Here is a 22381-nt window from a genome sequence, read left to right as displayed (position 1 = left end):
TTAATAATGCCTTTAGTGCTAAAAGAGGATAGGGTTGATGATGATACAGTCTAGAATATTGAATTGACCAATTTGTTGGAAGAAATGGCTGCTCTAGTAATGAAGAATCGAAGGTACCCTTGTCATTGTGTTAGTAACATTAAAATTAACTACATATCCTTCTTAGTTCTCAAGGATTTGAAAAAGACCTTAGAAGAGATGAACTACATATCCTTCTTAGTTCTCAAGGATTTGAAAAAGACCTTAGAAGGGGCATCCCCAACTTGCAGCCAGTATAGACCCGTTTGTACCCTTGTAGCCTCCGCACTGGCCTGTTCCATTCTTCTAGCATGATCCTCAAGCTCCTTGAGAACCTGTAGCATAATTAAATCTCCTTCCCCATCACCACATATGGTCCTCATAGCACCCAAAGCCATGTGCTAGTGATTTTCCTCTTGCTTCCTCTCTTTAGCTCTCTTTTTCCCCTCACTTTTGCTAGATTAGTAATTGCATTGCACCCCATTTCCCACCTCTTATAGGGGCTAGTCTCTTTGTCCCCCTAGCCTGGACCCAAGCCTCCTTCATTCTCCTGCAAAAGCTTTTATCCTAAAGAAAAGACATTAAATTTGAATGTAGGGGGTCCTCTATTTGTCCTTGTCAACACCTTACATCTGAAGAGCAATCTTAAATGTATATGATTAGACATGGGGTATTCATGCAAAAGGCTACCATTGCAATCACTACTCAGCCAACTGGCCATCTCTGAGGTATACATACTATCCAGTCTTCCTGCTACATAAGTCTCATTAAACTACCTATTTCTCCATGTGGTACTATTTAAAGCCCTGCAACCATCCATGCAAGCTAGATCTGGTAGATTTAGATGGTTTTTTATAGCCTTCCATTGCTCAGAGTCTCTTTGCTCCTCATAGAAGTTCCAGTTTCCTGCAAGAATCATTGGGACATCCCAATATATTACCTTGATTACATCCCATAAACCCCTTCTCTCTGCTTCATTATTTGGGGCATAAGTACATGTAAGACCCGTTTGGGTACCATATACCTCAAGTTTACAAGCCAGGAATCTACCTACATCATCTTTCATTACATCCAAAATCTTCCATCTTTTCCTAACCAAAAGCATACATCCAAAAGAGCCTCTTCTAGTACCACTGGTAATGCATTTCATATCTCTGAATCTAAGTAGCATTGGGCTACATTTTGTCTCTTGCAAACACACAAAATCAGGTCTTTCAGCTGCCACCATTTTTCTTACACAAGCATGTCTCCCTTCTGAGCATAACTCTCTTACATTCCAAGAGAGCAGCTTCATCTATCCTGAGTAGGCTCTATGCATTCCCTCCATCATCAAGGTTCTCCACATCTTCTCCTTCAAGTAGAATGGCAAATGCCCTTGCTTTACTTCTAGCTTCTTTCTTAAGATTTCTTCTAGCACTCTTGTTTTGGTGATGTCTTGTAAAACTTTTCCCACCCCCTCAATCTTTTTGACGTATGCCTTATCACTATTTGTCGAATAAATCATGAGAATTCAATCGACTTACTGAATGTATGTGTCATTTTGTACCACACTTGTTAACATCTTAAGGCACAAAGCACACTCTTATGTACTTATTCATTCATTCTTCAGAGGTAATAGTAATATACGCAGTCATTGAAGGTTTGTCAATTACTTGTTCTTTATTTCTTTGATTGATTATATTGTTATCTTTAATGTTCTTTAATGTTCTATATCTGTGATGCTTTAATATGTGTAATTGTATTCGTTGGTTTTTCCACCAACACTTTGGCGATCTTACTATATATGATGTCTATTTGAGTCTCTTGGTTCTGATTGCTTGTTTGCATGTTCTTTTTTCATGCATGGATTTCTGACTGATTGAGCGATTACCTCTCCCAGTAGAGCGAAGTGGATAATTGTGTCTAGCCATTATCGTGAAAGCATGGGTAAATCCTTTTTTCGTTTAGATTATCATTACCATGGTTTAACGTTCTTCTTATCTATTATTCATCTTTTGCCTACAATCTTTTATCATAGTTTGCATTTTCTTGGCTATCATTGTGTTCACAATCTTTTCTGCTCTCTTTCCATTCTTCACCGTCATAGCTTTCATCGCGTGCACAACTTACTCTATTATCCACATTCCATAGCAACCATGGTGATATTTGAGAGGCTCACTGAAGACTCAGCTTTCTGCTCCAATCTCTTCCTTTTGCCTGAACCAAAATTTATATATCATGAATTCTATATGCTCAAATATGCAATCAAGGAATGTATAGGATATCACCAAACATCTCCCTTCATGAGCACACATGACTCACCTGGTGATTGCTGTGGTCTAAGTATAGCAGCAGAAAAGTCCAGCTTCCTCTTGAAAGGAGGGGCCTGAGAATTCCACAGCACAAACTTTTCTCATCATCAAGGAAGAAATCCCCAGGGCCAAAGAAAGCAAAACAATGAGGAAGAAGTGAAAACCAAAAGGGACAATCTCTGACCTTTCTTTTCCTTTTCCATGCTGTTGGAGTTGTACTGGTGAATCTTCTGCTCTCTCCCAAACTTGAGCTGCAGCCTAGGTAACCTGGAGATCTGGCAGTGGTAGTAGTCTTCAGGCAGGTTGCAGTCTGGATGGAGTGTGTTGGGTAGGAAGGGATAAGTGAGGGAAGGAAAAGGATGATGGGAGGGTGCTGGCAAGGATGAAAGATTTGGCAGGGGAGGGAAGAGTGGTTATGGAACTGATTATGAAATCATGATTGGCACAAGTTCCAAGGCAAAAAGTGTCCCATTCACATGTGCCAAGTTTCAAACTCCAAGAGATCTGGGTCCCATCCACACGTGTGAAAAAACGACTCCATTCCACACGTGTGGTATTTAGTAGCTGCCTTGTTTGTATTTTGCACTAATCTTTTCCCTCTTGTTTAATCTCTCCTGTCTTGGCCCTCCCCTCTCAGCTCTCTTGCCTCCTTACCTCCCTACTCTGCACCATCAGTATCCTGACCAACAGCACAGGTTCATCCCCAGCACAAGGTACTCATCAGCAGCACAGCACACCCACAGATAGCTTCCAGGTCAGTAACACTCTCTATATCCTTATCTTCTTGTTTAATAGTATAACACACATACTTTTGGGATGTGATGTAGCTTAGATATTAGGATAAATATTATATGCATTCCTTAGCTTTTTCCACTGCAACCATAAGTAGGAAGACTTTTGAATTGGGCTGGTTGACTGAGAGATTGATCATCTTTATAGATTTAGCAATGTTTGCAGATCTTAAAGTGTGATAATTGCACTTAAGGGTAAAATTTTATTTATAGTTTCTTTCTTCAGTCTGTGCACTCTTCTTACCTTCCATAGACTCAATCCATCCTGCATCAAGTTGCAAACACAGTGAAATGACTGAAGGCGTGTTCCAGCATGCTGCCTCATGAATTTGCAGGAAAACGCGAGGAGAAGGCTTTAGGAATTTCAAACAGCCGAAATCGCGTTTTGTTGCAAATATTGAACTGTTGCCTCATCCACCCCTGTCATTGTGGTTTTGTGTCTTTCCAAGTTGTCCATGGCTGTGCACTCCTTGCATAAACTCAATCCATATTGTATTTAGTTGTAAAGACAGAGATATCACTGTAGGAATGTATCAGCATGTTACTTCAGGTATTTGCAAGAAAACGCGAGAGTGAGCTGTTAGGAATTTCAAACTGTCGAAATCGCGTTTTGTTGCAAATTTATAAATGTTGCTTCATCCACCCCTGTCATTGCCTTTTTGTGTCATTCCATGTTCTCCATGGCTGTAATCTCTTTCCATTGCTTTGTATGCAGCTTGTTAGAGTGATAGCAAGAACCAAGTCAAATGCAAGGAGTGCTGGCAAGGGGCCAGGGCTTGCTGCAGCAGCAATAGCTGGGCAGGTATCAAGGAATTTAGTGTGCCTCCAAAGGGAAGAGTTGCACATGGCAGGAAGGGGAACCCAATGAGCCTGCTCCAGCAAAAGGCCAAGAGATTGAAACATGGTGTAGGTGTGCTAAAGGAGATCAGGAAGCAACAGAAAGCTATAGGCTTTGCAATCCCCAAGACACCTTTCCTCCAAGTTAAGAGATGCAAAGGAAGCTCCCATGGATATTTCCAATTAGTTCAGACACTGCAATTTTGATGTTATCGATGTTTTGCTACTTCTATACCATAACAAGTATGTGGGTGACTGCTTCTTTTGGGATTCTTCTTTAATATTGAGCTCTTGTAGCCTTTGATTTCTTAATGCTTTTTTCCTTACGCAGTGACTACTGGAGCTTTGCTTCTATTGACATCTAGCAGAAGCAATGCTTTATATTCAACTCTCTTAAAAACACACACAGAGAGCTGAAATTGTAAGTGGTGTGTGTGTTATTTTTAACTTTAAACTTCATTATTTTGATTTAATGCACACTAACTGAATTATATGTATTGCAGTTGTATTAGAAGGCTTCTAGATGCATTGGATCACTGTATTCCTAATGTCAATCTTTTGGATTCAATAGAGCCAATAAATTTAGAGGTAGAAAGTCGTTCCCTCTTCTACTGATGTCTATTTCATGCTATGCCTTTGAACCTATTGAATAATTTTGTTTTGTTCAGATGTTAGCAGTTTCTAACATATCTTTCCAACTGTACAAACACCACAACAAGATGATTCAAGTAGCTACGACTGGAGAGTGCTGATCAGTGCCAAATATATACTTTCAAGCTATTTTGAGATAGGACATCCAGACCTTATAAGAAAAAATAATTTTCATTTAGCTTCAAAATAATTGATATTGGTACAAAGTGTTCTAAATCATCATATGCCATTGTAGATGAGAGAAGATAGCTTTAGCTCGAACTATGTATATAGTTTCAGAGCTGATACAATTTGGAAGTTTTTGAAGTATGCCTCCCCCAAACCTATTGTACCAACTACTGTCGAGTTGGGTGAGAGCTCTAAAGTCCGAGAAGGTGTCATACACCTTGATGACACAGATGATGCTGATGTGGTGCCACAGGAACAAGGACCTAGTGCTGATGAGGAGAAGCCACAGGAACAAGGACCTGTGCTGCTGATGTTATTGAGGAGAAGATGGAGCAGCAGCAAACAGATGCTCTAGGGGCAGTAGAGGAGACAATGGAGCAGCAGCAAACAGATGCTCCAGGGGCAGTAGAGGAGACAATGGAGCAGCACCAAGAGATTGTACAGGACAGGATGGAGAAGCAAAAAATAGATTCTCCAAAACAAGATGATACGGAGAGCTTGGACCATGTAGAGCAACCTCTGGATCAAGCTGTAGATAAATAGAAAATGGTTGTCAAGAATATGTTCTACATATACAATTAAACACTTCTGTACAAAATTTTACTTTATTGAATATAATACCTTTTGTATGGAGTCTATGTTATCTCAAATTTTAAATTTTCAATGTCTTTGCATTTTATTGAACTCTCTCTTCTTTTGAGCACCTGCAAAAAAGCAATATGAATCAATAGGGTAAAGTAAACTAATAGCAGTGCTTAATGAGACTAGGATAAGTCAGATGGTGTACCTTCTTATTGTTGTAGATAAATAAAAAGTCCTTTGAAATAGAACCTTCTGTCTCAAACAGAATGTCATTGCGCAATTGAGCTAGGGAGCAACATTGTCTTAATGAGATATTAACTAGCACATCACCATTCTCAACAACATCAATATCAAGAAGTTTATTTTTTGCACCAAAAGAATCTTCATCTTGATCCATTCGGACTAGTTTTGTGCCTAGCATTCGACTGCGCTTATAATAAAAAGAAAAAATAAAATTTTGTGATGCAACCATGTACTTCAGTTGCATATAAGGTTGGACAACCTCACAAAACACTGAACTACATGTCTTCTTATCCCAACCTTTATCCAAAAATTGTGGCATGCATGCCAGACTTGTTGCTTTAACTGTGAACATTGTTTTTGAAACCTTCACTGGAAAGGTATTAAACAAGTCTACAAAAACTGTGAGAGGCATGCATAAAGAAATATTTATTATCCTTGTGGCAATATTGGGCCTCAGAGCTTTCTGTACTTCTTCAAAAAGCTTGGCCCTATATGCCTCTGTGTAACACTAAAATGTGGGAGAGGCCAATCCACTAAATTCCATGCCGGAAGGTCTTGTTTTCTTAATACACCATGTGTGCTAGCATTGTCCAGCAAACTGATAAAAATGATCAGTAAAAAATATACCCGATTGAGCTAGCTCTATTGCACATCGACCTTGGTATTGTTGTTCTCCTATCGATCCATGCAAAACATCTATAAATCCCAGAATACAATCGATGTTTTGCCATGTCTCATACGATGAAGGGTATAAACCTGAAATAAAATAATACAAGAATGTCAATAAGCAAAGAAAGAATGCTTCATCATAAAAATCCATACACCTCATAAAGAACAAAACCACAATAGAAAAATATACAATTAGGCCTGTGTTGCGGAAGATCATTTGGATAGTCTCACAAGACAAGTTCTTTATGTATGTACACATGCTGAATCAAAACTTCTTTCACACCGATATCTTCCCTCTAGTGATTTTAAAATCTCGTACTCTTTCCTTCCATGACGCCAAGAAAATATTTTTTGTCTGGGGTCTCTTTCTTTTGCTAGGTTGCATGAGCACCCATGCTCCTTTCGAAACACTAAACCTTTCCCAAGTTCCTTCCGTTTTGACTGTACTTGAATTCTCTACCGACGAAGAAATAGAAGAAGCAGGTCGACGGGGTAAGGATGTGTGGTATAATTATGCCTTCATAACATTATCATTCACAGAGCGTCTTCCACAAGAATGGCCATAGTTTTTATTCACCATGGAGACCTTGTGAATCTGTAACAACAGCAAAGTAATGTAAACAAGATAACAAAGTGAAGTTTCAAGAAAGAGAAAGTGGGCAGACAGACAGTTGACAAGAAACATCTTACTCTAAGCCAAACAAGATCAAGGGAGCAGTTTTGGAAAAGAAGAGGCTGCTGCACAATGAGACAGTGGTGTAGAATAGTAGACCTTTCGAAGGAAAGGCAGCACAACATTTCAAAGTTCAAAGGAAGGTGGAAGCGAGAAGGCCCTTGTCAGAGAAAATGTCAGACTAGATTCTATCTTCATGTCCAAAGATCTTGTGAGAATAAAAAACCAATCTCCACATTAATGTAGCACGCTTGTACCTACATAAAGTATTGTTTCTTTTATCTATTTTCTCTTATTTTTATTAATTTCCAACATTACGTCGGCCCTCTGTTGATTGGTTGATTGGTTGAGAGCTTATTTTTATGAATTTCCAACATTACGTTGGCCCTCTGTTGGATTGGTTGAGAGCTTATTTTTCCAAACCGTAAAAGGCCCCAAAATGAGCTCCCTTTTTTCCTAATGAGACAAGATAAGGAACACCTTTGTGAAAGCTTTATTAGGTGTTGTGGGGTCACCTATGGAACTAATGGACAAATACAATGAAAGAGTCAGAGAGTTTTTGGAACCTGTGGAATGTACGGTTGGGGAAGAAACTAGACTTTTGCTAGGCAGGCCTTTTTCCTCACATGAGCTAGATTTTGTGGTTGCTTCAGTCAAAACGGATAAATCACCTGGTCCTCCAGATGGGCTACAAGCATAGGTGCTCTAAGAAATAATGGGATATGCAGGTGAAGATCTATGCTAGCTACTTAATGCATGCAGGAGAGATGGCCAATTACCAAAACAGATGAATTATGGGCTAATGCAGCTAATTCCTAAGGGGGGGACAAGCTAGATGTTAAGAGCTACAGACCACTCACAATGTTAGATACAACTTACAAAGTGATGGCCAAGGCTCTTGCCTTCAGACCCAGGTCATTGGTTAGTCAAAGGGTCCATGCCATGCAATATGGATTTGTTCATGGAAGGAGTATCCATGAGGCTCTCTTGAACACAATCACTGGCATGGAGTGGGCTGCAGAGCAAGAGGATCAATTTGTCATGATAAACATGGATTTAGAGAAGGCTTACAGGGTTTGCTGGGACTTTATCTTAGTTGTCATTGAAAGGATGGGGTTTGGGACCATGTTCTGCCATATGGTCAACACCCTCTTCTCACTAATGCATTCTTAGCTGTTCAAGTCAATGGCTATGTCTAAGAAAGGTTTCAATTGAGAAGGTCAATCAGGCAAGGGTGTCCATTGGCCCCCCTCTTGTTTGCCCTTGTTTACAGACCCTTTATTGAGGAATGTAGATAGGTTGGTGCAGAGAGGAACCATCAAAGGTCTCCCACTCCCAAATGGAGGTACATTCACTTGTCATCTTTTTGCTATGACAACAGCAATATAGTCAAGTGTGAGAAAGAATGTATACAGACATTGGTACAAGTATATGAAGACTTCTGTAAAGTGAGTGGCTCAAAGATAGCACATCATAAAACTGAATGTCTCCTATTAAACTACAACCAGCAGTAGCAGAGTGTGTTGGATCAATTGGGTCTTAAAAAACATTGGGATTGGTAAAGTGGTCAGATACCTTGGATGTCCCATTGGAGTTGGTATCACTAGGCATCAGTGCTTTGAGTGGATGTATCAAAAATCATGCAGAAGGTAAAGTGCTTTGAGTGGATGTATCAAAAATCATGCAGAAGGTTGAAAGTAGCTTCCAACTCAAGATTAGTCTTGTAGGTAGACTTATTGCTTTGAAGCATATGCTCATGGCTCTACCTATATACATTGCTACATTGTTTAAATTCTCAAGTTCAGAATGGAAAAAGGTGGAAACAGGTTACGGGAGGCTTCTCTGGTGGTTTGTTGAAGATAATTTGCTGAAGATAGGGCTTGGTCCTGTGTTTCTTGAGACCAGGTATGCTCTGCAATATAGGAAGGAGGGTGGGGCATCCCTAAGCTAACAGACAAAGTAGAGCAGTTGTTATCAAAGTGGTTAAAATCACTTGACTCTGCCCAACCATGGGCTGAAATTGTGAGGTGGAGGATTTCTTGTGCCAAGGTAGAAGGAAGGCAGTGGCCTGGTGTTAATTGGATTGACAAGTTGCTTGTGCCTGAAAGGATCAAGATTAAAGGCTCTAATAACACAGCAAGGTGGTGGACAGCTAGAAGCAAATGCTGGAACATGCCAATTGAAAGGGTAATCCAAGAGTAGACTCCTCTCTTGAACAGTGCATTTGGCTCAGTAAAGTAGTGATGGAAAACCTGCAGGACTGCACAATTGGAGGTTGGCTAAGTAGTGCCATGACAAGGGTTTAAGGTTTTTTAAGGACATGTGGAATAGTGAGGCTCAGCAATGGATGATCCCTTGAAATCTGGCAAAGCTGCAGTAGGAAGGAAAGGGAATTTCTATCTCAAGTAACTTCTAGGATCAAGCCCACATGGCCATCAGCACCATTTATCTCAAGTGAGCAATCATTGAAGGAATGGGAAGTAAATGGGAGAAGACTAGGTAGTAAATTGAGACTCAAAAGGCACAACTCTAAGTGGGTTTAGAGGATGATAGACAAGTGGGCAAAGATGGATTGCAGGCTATCTTTTGGATATTGCAAAAGGTTGACCAAGAAAGTCTGGAAATCTTCAGGATCATGTAGGTTAGATATACTACTCTGGAGGATCATGCATTACAAACTACATGTGAGAGAGGTAATTTCAAAATGGGGAGATGGCAATCCTTTATGTCCTTGGTGTCAAAGCCAAAAGGAAACTATGAGGCATGCTCTATGGGAGTGCAAGGCAGTTCACCCCATATGGAGGAAGGTTGAGAAGCTTCTTTCAAATTGTGGAGTGATAGATAAGTTGTATTGGAAGCAAGCTCTACTTGGTTTTAAAGGTAGGATGAATCTAGCCTGTTACAAAGTATGGAACACTTTGAGGGCCTTTGTTTTGAATGAGTTATGGGAGTCCAGGAATGCTCTAGTTCATAAAAGGCTTGGAAAGGATATAACTTTCAACTCAGAGAGAGTGAGGGATATTTTGGTTCAAGCTTGCAAGCTTGCTAGGTCAAAGGGTGGAAGAATTAGAATTTCTGGAGCTAATATGCTGATTAGGTCTTTAGTAGGATCTAAGTTGTAACCTGTGGGTGCTATATCTTCTCTCTAATACTAATAGAAACTTTCTTTTTGCATTTAAAAAAAAAGAGTGCTACTCCATACATGTCTCATTCAATTCATTGATTCCAATGTGAGTATCCATGTGTGACATATGTTTATGTGGCTTTTTTTGTATGCAAAGATGCCTCCTTGAAGTTGTCTTTAACGGAGTGCATAGCTCTTATCCGTCAGAGATGGGTCATGCCACTATCAAATGTAAAGCCTATCTCTACTCCCCCGAGGACGAGTCTTTGTTTTTATGCATGCAAGAATACTCTTGCCCGTTCGAGGATGGGTCATGCCACTAGTGAATACACTAGAGAAAATAAGTATATGGGGATTTTCATTGACCCTAAAATGGATCAAAACCCTGAAAAGATAGTGAAGGGCTAGTGGACACATGTGGTCCATACAAAGCACATACGGACAATATAGAGCACATCTGGTCCATACAAAGCACATGTGGACAATATAGAGCACATAGAAACCTACTTGAAAATTATGGTATCTTTCACTAGTGAATATTGAATGAAAAGGTGTGATGTTCCCCTCTATAATCTTCAGTGGCCTAAGCCCGATGAACATCATATTGGAGCCTTCTGAAGCATTCCTTCTCCAATCCTTGACACATGCTTGCCCTAGTGTTGGAGTTAGAAGAACTCAAAACTTTCCTCCACTTTCTCCTCGGATGATCCTCCCAGCGACAAGCTTCAGAACTTTCACCTCTAGGTTGGACTTGCTTGGTCAACTTGAGAATACTGTCAAGAAATAGAAAGAAATTATGATTAGTTTTTATGCCAAAGAGGGCTTCATTCCTTTGTTTCTAGACATGCCACAATAGGAGACATCTAAGGAGACATATGACAGACTGTCAAGTTAAGGGGTCTAGTTGACGACATTCCCCTAAAAGAACTTCTTTCCAGCTGAGCGGGGAACTTGTATAGTCTTCTCGAAGGCATCATTAAGCACTTTTAGAAACTGTTTAGTGTCTGGGCATGTGTATAAGAGATGAGAAACAGTCTCCAGATTTGCTTTGCATCGAGGGCATATACCATTCCCATGACCCAACTTCTGAGCTCTCTCCTGCGTCCAAATTGCTTTGTGGACCACAAGCCAAACCAAAATTGCATGCTTCCTTTCTTGGGAAAAGGCCCAAATAATTTTGAAGCGAAATGACCATTGATGCTTATTCCAGTTCAGAGACCACCTTTTGTTGAGTTTAAAATCCAAATTGTCAGTTTGGGAGTTTGAGAAGGTTCATGGAAGATCCCCATCTAAGAGCTTTTGTAATCACATTTACCCGCATGAGGAATGAAAACATTCAATTCATTACATTTACCCGCATGAGAAATGAAAACATTCAATTCATTACATCTTTGAACAATAAGCTCAACACAGCCACGCTGTAAGGAAAACTTGTTTCTTATTTGGACACTGTTTAACATACCAGACGAGTCGCATAGATCTGCCCACACCTTCACCCCTTCTTTAAAACAAGAAAATCCGGTCTGTAATTGAGCATTGGCAATAGGCTTGACGAGATGACCAAACCACACTGAATCAGTTGCATACGCATAACGGCCCCTCTTGGTATACATCTGGAAAGAAAAAAGTTTTTTGAAGCCCATCTAAGACTCCCACATTCAGCAGCTGAGCTTGCTGCCAGTAGGAGAGAGGTGAGCCTTAGAGAAAAGAACCTCATTGAGTGAGAACCCTTTCCAAGCTCTTTTGTTTTTTAAATAAAATTTGTCCACATTTCTTTTAAGCAAGTTTGTCCAAACATCCTTGGAGAAGATGGCCATTTGAATCCACTTTGCTATACTGCTGCTTGCAAGTTTTTTTGCCAGCATTCCAATGTTGATGATGCCCAAACCACCCTGTTCTTTGTTCATACAGCAGACATGAAAGGCCACCTTGCTGAACTTTCTTCTGTCTAAGGATCCTCCTCATAGGAAGTTCCCCATAATAGTATACAGGGAGTTCAATTGGGTTTTAGAGGGTCTTTAGCAAGCTAGAAAATAGACCACAGAGGGAATAATGAAATGGTTGAGGACAAAAGCTCGAGAAGCAACACCTGTATTTATATGATTCCATTTCACAACTTGGCTTTTAAGCTTCTGCAGAATGAAATCCCATATCTGTTTGACAGAAATATTAAACCCCATAGGTATGCCTAACAGCCTGAAGACTACCCCTTCCGGAATAGCCTTACATCCAGAGGCCAAGATTACTGGAGGAGGCACTGTTACCATATTATAGTAGTGATGTGTGTGAACACACTTAGGACCGCCGGGGCACTTTTTCCCTCACTAGGAGGTTTTTTCCCCCGTGCATTGTATATACGCCCATTATCTTCTAGGGCTTGTTATCTTTCATTTTTGGCACTCATAATACACTACTGTGTTGTGCTCAAGCTTCCTCATCTTCTTGAAGTTGTGTGTGCATTCCTGCAACCCTAATTCCAACAATTGGTATCAGAGCAGGCTTCCTCCTCCCGGGCAGCATCACCGGCACCTGCCGCTTCATCTCCTCCGATTGCGACGAGGTTTCACGAGCGTCTGCAGGTTAGTATATGCCATGGGAAAGCCCAATGGGCTTGTTCGTTTCAGAATTTTGATCTGAAGTCATTTCGCCCTCCGTTTTTGCATTCCAAGTACTGCGCAGGCAAAATCGTCCTTCTGTGCAGATTTTCTGTCAAGATTAAAATCTGCAGGACAGGTGCCCATTCGTCTGTTTTGGGCTGTGCTACATAGCACAGGTCGATTTTATACAGGTTTACCTCTTACAGACAGCATTTACATCTAGTAGTACAGTCATTGGCCATGGCTGACAACAATGATGTATTCCGCATGTTGGCTGCTGAGGATAAGTTGGATGGCACCAACTATCCATTGTGGGCATATATGATGCGACATGTATTGGTAGCAAAGGGATTATGGAACATTGTGCAGGGTATTGATGCACGTCCTATTGTGGCTGGGAATGCTGCAGACACATCAGAAACAGGTACTGTAGATGATGGTGCAGGCACAAGTGCTGTAGCAGCTGTTCGAGAACCACCACTTTCAGCAGAGCAGATTCGTTGGGATGGTAGAGATGCGCAGGCTCATGCCTTGATTGCGCTGTCTGTCAAACGTACCATTATCCCACATATTCGCTCCTGCAGGACTTCTAAGGATGCTTGGGATGTACTTGCCACATTGTATCAGGCAAGAAATGAGGCTCGTGTTGCTTATCTCCGAAAACAGTTGGAGAGTGAGCATATGAACGAAGGTGATTCTATGGATAGCTTTTTGACAAAGATCAAGGATTTCAAAGAGCAGCTCATTTCTGCAGATGAAATCCTGTCAGACAGTTCACTTGTGCAGACTGTTTTGAATGGTCTACCAGATTCTTATCAGGGTTTTGCTTCCACTCTTCGCTTGATGATGAAAGGCAATCCCAATGCCTTATCATTTGAGGAGTTAGTTTCTGTTTTGCTGCAAGAAGACCAGTCAAGGCAAAACAGGAATATTATGCGTATCGCAGATCAAGCTTTCGTTGCTAGTCAGAGAAGCGGGAAAGGTAAAGCTGGCTTTTCTTCTAGTAAGCAGAAATCTGCAAATGCTGCGCAACCAAAGAAGGAAGACAAAGATGAGAAGAAGGGTGACAAACAGAAGACATTTTGCAAGTACTGTAAGGGAAATGATCATGTCATCAAAGCGTGTCCTAAGCTGGCTGCGAAAGAGGCTAAGAAGAAAGAGGCTGGTATGGCTGTTGCAGATGCCTCTCCTTCTAACAATGAATCTGCTAATGTTGTGCTAGATACAGAATGGGCATTCAATGCGCAGTGCAGTTATGACCCATCTTTGCATGACACATGTATGTCTGCAGTAGATTCAGATGTATGGTACTTTGACAGTGGTGCCACTAAGCATATCACCTCGCAGCGCAGTTTATTCACTTTCCTTGAGTCTGCTTCCACAGGGAATACTGTCACTTGTGCCAATAACTCCTCTTATCCCGTTGAAGGAGTTGGACAGATTGTGCTGAATGTTGCAAATGGCAACACCTTTACACTTTTTGATGCATTGTATGTGCCAGGGATCAAAAAGAATCTGCTGTCAGTCTCCGCATTTGCCAAAACAGGTTTGGTTGTAAAATTTGTGGATGACAGATGTACTGTTCATGATCTCTCTTGTGGTGACATCATTGTAGCATCTGGTTCACTATGTCGAGGGCTGTATAAGCTCAATATGAATGGCAAATGTGTAGAGGATTCAGCATGTGCTATTATGGATACGCAGGCTATTTCAGATGCAAAACTGTGGCATGCACGTTTTGGTCATCTGAATTTTGCAAGTTTGCTGCGCCTGCAGAAATCTGAAATGGTGTCTTCTTTGCCTAAGCTTGAGGCACCTGTCAAGCATGTTTGTGAGGGCTGCATATTGGGTAAAATGCAGCGTGCTTCCTTTCCCAAAGATGGATCAGTGAGAGCTGAACGCAGATTGCAGCTTGTTCACAGTGATGTTTGTGGTCCCATGCAAACTCCATCATTTGGAAACTACCTTTACTTCGTGACTTTCATTGATGATTTTACCAGGCATGCATGGGTATATCCTTTGAAGGCAAAGTCCGAAGTGTTTTTGTGCTTCAAACAGTTTTTGGTTATGGCTGAAAATGTGTCAGAAAGTAAGATGGGCACCCTCCGTTCAGATCGAGGGGGGGAGTATATGTCTTCAGAATTTAATGCATTTCTGGCTGAGCGTGGGATAAAACACCAATGTACAGTGCCGTATACACCACAGCAAAATGGTGTGGCTGAGAGAAAAAACAGGTCTCTCATGGAAATGGCAAGATGTATGGTTAAGAGTCAAAGTCTACCACATGGTTTTTGGCTTGAGGCTGTCATGTGTGCCACTTATGTACTAAACAGGTGTCCCACCAAAGCATTACAGGTTGTCACTCCATATGAGGCTTGGCATAGCCGCAAGCCATCTGTTGGCCATTTACGTGTTTTTGGTTGCCTGGCATATGCATTAGTGCCTGTGCAACATCGCAGAAAATTGGATGACAAAGCTGTCAAATGTATTTTTGTTGGATATAGTGCTGAGAGCAAAGGCTATCGTTTGTATCATCCACAGACAAAGCGCATTTTGGTTAGCCGTGATGTTGTATTTGTGGAAGATGCAGTTCAGCCCTTGGTTTCATGTACTAAGGAGACAGATATCAGCTCACGTGATGTCTATGATACATTGTTGCCTCTTTTCAGTGGTGCACAGTCAAGTGCAATACCTCATGAGGCAGTTTTTCAGCCTATGCAGGTTTTAAATGATGGCACAGATCAGCCTATATCTGATGCAGATGTGCATGATGCACTTGAGGATGAGAGACAAGAGATTGAGGGCTCTAGGAACATGCCTAGATGGCTGGTGCAGACTTTGCGTGACAGCAAGTTGGATGCCCCTTTGTCTAGTCGCACTCGTTCTGGCTCTCATGGTGCCTCTTATGCGTCAGATTGTTATGCATTGGCTGTTTCTAGTATGTGCGATGAAAGTGAGCCTGTTTCATTTGATGAGGCACAAAGTTCAAAAAATTGGATGGCTGCTATGCAAGCAGAATACGATGCTATTATGAAGAATAGTACATGGTCTTTATGTGACTTGCCCCCTGGCAAGAAGGCCATTGGCACTAAGTGGGTATACAAATTGAAGCGTAAGCCTGATGGCACAGTGGATCGCCATAAGGCTAGGCTTGTTGCAAAAGGTTATGCTCAAGAGAAGGGCATTGATTTTGATGAGACTTTTGCTCCCACATGTCGTATGACCACTGTTCGTAGCATCTGTGCATTAGCAGCTCATAATGGTTGGAATGTACATCAGCTGGACATAAAGACTGCGTTCTTAAATGGAGATTTGCATGAGGAGGTGTATGTATCGCAGCCTCGTGGTTTTGTTCAAAGAAAGCAGGAAAACAAAGTGTGCAGGTTAAAAAAGACTTTATATGGTTTAAAGCAAGCTCCACGAGCTTGGTATGAAAAAATACATGCATATTTGACTGCACATGGGTTTCAGAATAGTCCAACAGAAAGCACTTTGTATGTTAAACGTGTGGATGGTGTACATCTAATCATTGCTCTCTATGTCGATGACATGCTGCTCACAGGACCAAATGAGAGTCATATTGCTGATTTTAAGGCTGATTTGAATGCCTCTTTTGAGATGTCAGATTTGGGGCATTTGCATCATTATTTGGGGATACAATTTAAGCAGTGTGATGGAGGTATTGCTTTGTGTCAGACAAAGTATATTGAAACATTGTTGCGGAGATTTGGCCTTGAAGACTGCAAGCCTATTGCTACTCCAATGGAGACAGGTTTGAAGTTGAGTCTTCATGATTGTGTTCTAAGAGTATTCACTTGAGGAGAGGTATTGAAATATACAAGTGAATAAGGTGTGTGCGAGAACAAGACCTTGACAAGAGGCTATAAAAGAGAATCTGTAAATATAAGAACCTGTGAAAAGATGAGAAGAATCTTCTGGGAGAGAACAAAAGATAGCATGAGAAGATTTAGGAAGTGTGAAGATATTCTGGGAGAGATGAAGAGAATCAAGCAAAAGAGATGGAGTGAATCAAGCAAAAGAGATGGAGTGAATCAAGGAAAAATCAATGGGATTAGATGCTTGGATATAAACTCTATAAATTGAGGCATTGGCCTAATGAAAATTTACTGGTTTTTTATGATCCATGCTTACATTAAGCTATTTGTTAATTACTTACTAATCATATCTTAATTATCATCTAATCACTTTATTAATGATGTTGATTCTAGCATTTGATCCACCATAGCTCATCACATTGCTGTAATTTTAACATAAACCTCAGGTCATGTTGTAAAGTTGTAGTGAACATTTTGGATGATAAGGAAGAATTCTTACCTTTATATGCCACCTACCCTACCCTCTACCCCTAATAATTTTAAAACCCTCACCAACTATTTTACATGGTTCCAAACCTAGGAATGGATAAAAAGAAGCTTATGATACATTTACTTATCTAGGCCTTAATGAAAGTACCATCATACAACCCCTCTGGGAGTCTAAAGCTATATCAAAATATATATTAATATCTAGAGAAGAAATTACTTCTAGTGGTTTGACTTTTCTATAGAGCATATTGTATATCCTACTAATGTCTCTCAAGAGCAATAGTTACGGAGAGCTTAATAGTGTTGTTGAGAGTTCTTGTCCACATGGCATCAATGTTAATTGTCAAGAAGATTCAACCTTAAAGCACTAATTAGGTAAATTTACATGCTAGTATGGCTAAGCCAAGTGATCTCGAGATTTGGCATCTTGGGACAAAGCTGCTACATGCTAAATCATGGAGTTGGAAGCTTCACTTAATGTGTGTGATCTTGAGATTTGGCATCTTGGGACAAAGCTGCTACAAGCTAAATCATGGGGTTGGAAGCTTTACTTGATGTGTAAGGTCAACATGGATTCAAGCTTCACTTGATTTGTAGAGTTAAGATGGACCAAGCAACTTGGACACAAAGGCACAAACAAGGCAAGAACTTAGTTAGGAGCAACTTACTTAAGTAAGGTACATCCTACTAGCTAGTTTTCTTGGACAATAAAACCTTACTTGGAAGGACCTTAGTAGTTAGATAATACATTTACTAGTAAGAAAACAAAAGAACAAGCTAAGAACATAGATTTAAATTGGCATTGACAAATTAGAACATCGTGTGGAAGAGTTTGTGGATATTCAAGGCCGTCGGTAGATATATTTAGAAGGCATCAAAAACATCCACTTTCATACAGACACGCAATCCAAGCTAGAAGTTTACTTCATAATTTATTTGGGATTCTTATCCAGATACATTTAGTGAAATCATTGCCAAAAGATCGAGTACCGAATTTACACCGCTTAGGATTTGACATCTTGGCACATAGTTAGTTGCATGCCAAATCATCATTAGTATGGTTGCATGCCAAATCGTCACTCGTATGGCCAAAGACCAAGTGAGCTTGGGATATGGCATCTTGACATAGAGGTGCTACATGCCAAATCATAGGGTTAGAAGCTTTACTTGACGTGTAGGATTAAGATGAAGCCACTTTCTTGGATGCAAACAATGCAAGACCTTAGTTGAAAGGACCTCAGTTAAGACACTACATCTACTAGCTAGTTTTAAAAAAATCAAAGTGAGAAATATAGATTTAATTTGGCATTCACGAAATATAACACCATACGGCATACACTTTGTTGACATTAAGACCTAGGCTAACATCTAGTACTCCGGTCATAAATGATAGCTACACCATATGGCATAGAGTATGTAGACATTAAGACTTAGGCTAACATATGGTACTTCAACCATAAAAGATGGCTTACGAGACTTGAGATCCAAGTAACTTTTAGGGCTAATGCTTAAGATTTGGACCTCATGTAAGATAGAATAAAGTTTTGTGACCTCTCCTCCCTCATCCAAGTTAGAGGTCCCCTCTCCTTTCCCTTTGTTCGTTTAACTCGCCCTTCAATCTAATTTGATGCTCATTCCTTCCTTTCCTCCTCTCCTCCTGTCTCTCTCCATGTCAAGTTCAATGATAGATGATTTATTAACTAGAATAGAAATTAATGAAAATTTCAATTTCATCATATACGATCTAAAGGAATAGCTCCTAAGAAGTCTTGACTCATGTGCCTTATCCTCCACAAAGCTCTTTGGACAAACCAACATGCTACTATGATTGCCATAGGGTCTAGCCTCTATCTCAAGTGCAAAAGAAAGGAGGAGACATTAGCCCGCCTTTTTATTGACTATGAATGGAACTTCAACATATTGGATTTCCTCCATGTGTGCATCAAGTCGGTCCATCCTACTGCTCTCAACTAGAAAGAAATCCTATTGGACAAACTAATGGCTATTCTATCGAACTGTGAAATATCAAGGTAGAATTTCTGTAGACAATGTGGAAAAACAAGAATGCTCTTCTGTTCTCAAATAAAAATCTAACATACACTCGAATCTAAAAGTAAGTTTATTGTTTTTAGATGAAAAGATTATTAGATCTAAAGAAAAGAAACCATTTTTTTAAGATGAAAAGATTATTAGATCTAAAGAAAAAAAACCATTCCGAACCACTATCTTGTCACTACAAGAATCACCGATACAATGTAACAAAGCACAACTCAAGGAAGAAATTAAGTATGTTACCTCCTCCTTGATTGCTAACCTGGGTGCTCAAGATGAAGAGCTTGCAAAATAAATCTGCCGACTAACCAGGGCTGCAGAGAGCATCAACAAAGAATGAAGCCTTCTGTTTTCTATTTACCTAGATCTTGAAATTAGGCTTCTTCTTAGAAAAAGCATAACGTATAATTCATTTTCTTCTATTTTTTAATATAATTCCAATCTTTTCAACAACAAGAAGAAAAAAAGAGTTTATGCCACTAATCAAGCCGGTTTAAATGTAGGTATATTCGAGAAGGCATTAACTAGACGTATATTTATAAATAATTTAGCCGTTTCGATTAACATACTCGCTAGGATAAGTTAAGAAGCGACCGCAGAGAAGCCACCGCTACTACCAGCGGCGGCGGCTACAATGGATGGGGAGGAGAAGGGCAGGCTGAACTCAACGGTGCTGCTGTAACCACTGGTGTCGTTGTAGCTGCCAATGAGAGTGATGACGTTGCTGCTTGTGAACAAGGGATCGTTGTTGTTGAACGTGTCCCGCACGGCTAGCCCCCTGCTGTTGTAAGGATACACGTTCTTGAATATGGCCTCGCTGATGGTGTCGTCGAAGTAGAGCTGTGTGGTGTCCTCGTATGAGGTCGCGTTGCCATCCTCTTCGTAGATGCGAACCCTCGCGTGTATGTGGACGGTCCGGCTCGTATACCAACCTGGCACATAGGACAACATCCATCTCATTTTAGAACAAAGAAGACACAAAAGCCAACTACGGGTGGATTCACATGCATCCGCCCGGACATCAAAGCCCAGACCGTGGGTGCATGGCATAATACATTGACGCCTGCCACTTTTCATCTTCACACCATTCTGGCCTATTCATCACCCTTGCCAACAAGTAATGGACCAGATATGCCATTATTTCCATCGCCCCTTAAGATGGGTTGAAAAAGCAACATGCACCATGCCTAGAATTCAAATGTTTGTGTACCCTTCCAAGGGAGTTTTATCCTTTGGAATGTTTGTGTACCCTTCCAAGGGGGTTTTATGCCTAGAATTCAAATGTTTGTGTACCCTTCCAAGTGATTGGAAAAATATAACCTTCAAAAGACTGCGAGCACAACTTCGAAGAAAAAAAAAAAGCAATAGTATGTCCTTCCAATCACTTCAAAAAAACAAAAAGGAGGCTAAATATGAGCCTTTCAAGTAGCATTTTGGGGTTGCCTTACTTACCGGCTGTAGGCCCAAAAATCCTCCTATAATTATCGTTTTTGGCATCTGTAAGCGGTTATCTATCGACATGTAGACATTGCCAACTATGAAGTTTACCTTGTGAGGTTTCAAACCCAAGACCTCTAGTCCTGCACAAGCACCTTTACCATTTGAACTATCACCTCATTGGCAATTGGGGGTTTCCAGTGCCAACAGAACGCGGGTTATGGAGGTCTTATTGGGAACTAAAACCTTGCCCAATCAAGTTAGGTGTTTTAACCGCTAAACTTTGTAGACCATGGACCATGCCTTCGATAAAAAGCAATAGTATGTCCCTCCAATCACTTCAAAAAACAAAAAGGAGGTTGAATATGAGCCTTTCAAATAAGGTGCAAAGGAGGTTGAATATGAGCCTTTCAAATAGCACCTTATGGGGTTTCAAACCCAAGACCTCTAATCTTAGACAAGCACCTTCACCACTTGAGCTATCACCTCATTACATTTGGGGGTTGCCTTCAGAGTGTCAACATAAGAGGGGGTTAAGTACGTTTTATTTGGAACTAAAACTTTGCCCAATCAAGTAAGGTGTTTTAACCACTTGTCCTGCTAAACTAGGACTTGACCTGCTAAACTTTGAAGCTTGCCCAATCGAGTCACGTGTTTTTAACCTCCTGGCGCACCAAACTTTGCTGAATCATATGTAAACTTAAAGGTAGATGGACAAGTCCACAAGGCTGTGCGAACAATTGCCGACATCAGTTTCACCCGTCCACAGACGCTTCACCGAAGCCATAAAAACTCCCACACAAAAAGAAAACGAGGCTAAAAAGCAAATGGAATCAATCTAAAACCCCAAAAAAAAAACTAAGCATCTACAAGAAAAGCTATTTTAAGATGAAGCTCAATGAAGTTAGAAAAAAGGGGCAGAAAAGCAGGTCACGGCCGAAGACAGCAAGACTTTACTTAGAGAAGGTATTCTAGAAATCAAGTAAAGGATAATGGTAACACCAGATCTGCTGTGCTTCTCCCCTTACAATACGAAGAGAGAAGTAATGAGCCTACCAGGATAGATAGTGTAGAAAGTGGCGTAGCCTGTGGAGTTAGTGTATTGATAGCCTCGGAGCCATGTCTCGCCCTCGGTAGACTCTTCTTCTTCGTCGCTGTAAGCGCCATCGTATCGACACTGCCAGAGATCGATCCGGACCTTCTCGAGGGGCAGACACGGGCTGGAGCGTGAGGTTTGGGAGCCGTCCACTGCTTTGAAGGTGATGTCGAGGGGAACACCGTATGAAAGGTTCGATCTCACATTAGAGGTTTGGAGATTTTCTTCCACCCAGTAAGGACCCTCTGATAGCTGGGAGAGCTGGGTGCAATTCTCTCTTGCAGGTGGAGTTGTGCGAGAGGCAAGCAAGCACGTTGTTTGCAAGAGGAGGCTCAACAATATACCCTTTGAGAGACACATGATTGTCTCTTCGAGGGTCGAAGAGAGAGGATAGACGGTATGCAGAAAGGGGGCTGTATCTTGCTTGCCTATGCGATGCAGGGTCGGAGAGAATGAAGCTATATATAGGAATCGGCCTTTTCCAACCACATAAACACCTACTGAAAACTCTCTATTGACAATCTGATGTGGCCGGCCTCCTCTCTTTGTTTTTTGGTTCTTGAGTTGCTTATCACGTGTTAAGAGTATGTAGCCGGCCAAGACAATATTCATTATTTTTACCACCTCACAAGGTTATGTTACCATGAAGGCAAACATGATTGCGCTTGTGAAACCGGCAGTGGCAGCCTGGGCACAATAGTGCGCTGATATGGAAAAGCGTAGCTGCCTCGGGAGTACCCTCACTTGTGACATCATCAAAAAGATGCTACTAATTTGAAGCTGACGTGGAGTGTTTGAGAAACTTGCTTTTATGAACATACACACTT

The 22381-nt window shown here is 40.9% G+C and overlaps 1 protein-coding gene across 1 annotated transcript; it reads right to left on the bottom strand.

The window, feature by feature from the left end:
• Positions 1 to 16908: 16908 nt before the first annotated feature.
• LOC147603197 (uncharacterized) lies at positions 16909 to 22067 on the bottom strand. The gene is made up of 2 exons (XM_086796534.1): positions 21515 to 22067; positions 16909 to 19953 (listed from the first exon to the last, which is right to left on the bottom strand). The coding sequence occupies exons 1-2, from the start codon at positions 21912 to 21914 to the stop codon at positions 19604 to 19606; spliced, it is 750 nt and encodes a 249-aa protein (XP_086652660.1). The 5' UTR covers positions 21915 to 22067; the 3' UTR covers positions 16909 to 19603.
• Between the last annotated feature and the right edge of the window lie 314 nt (positions 22068 to 22381).

This window comes from Cibotium barometz, chromosome 64 (genome assembly GCF_041138505.1).
Source record: "Cibotium barometz isolate CiBa-2024 chromosome 64, ASM4113850v1, whole genome shotgun sequence".
In the NCBI taxonomy this organism is placed as follows: Eukaryota; Viridiplantae; Streptophyta; class Polypodiopsida; order Cyatheales; family Cibotiaceae; genus Cibotium; species Cibotium barometz.
The sequence above is the reverse complement of the archived record's forward strand: the minus strand, read 5'-3'. Positions and strand labels throughout refer to the sequence as shown.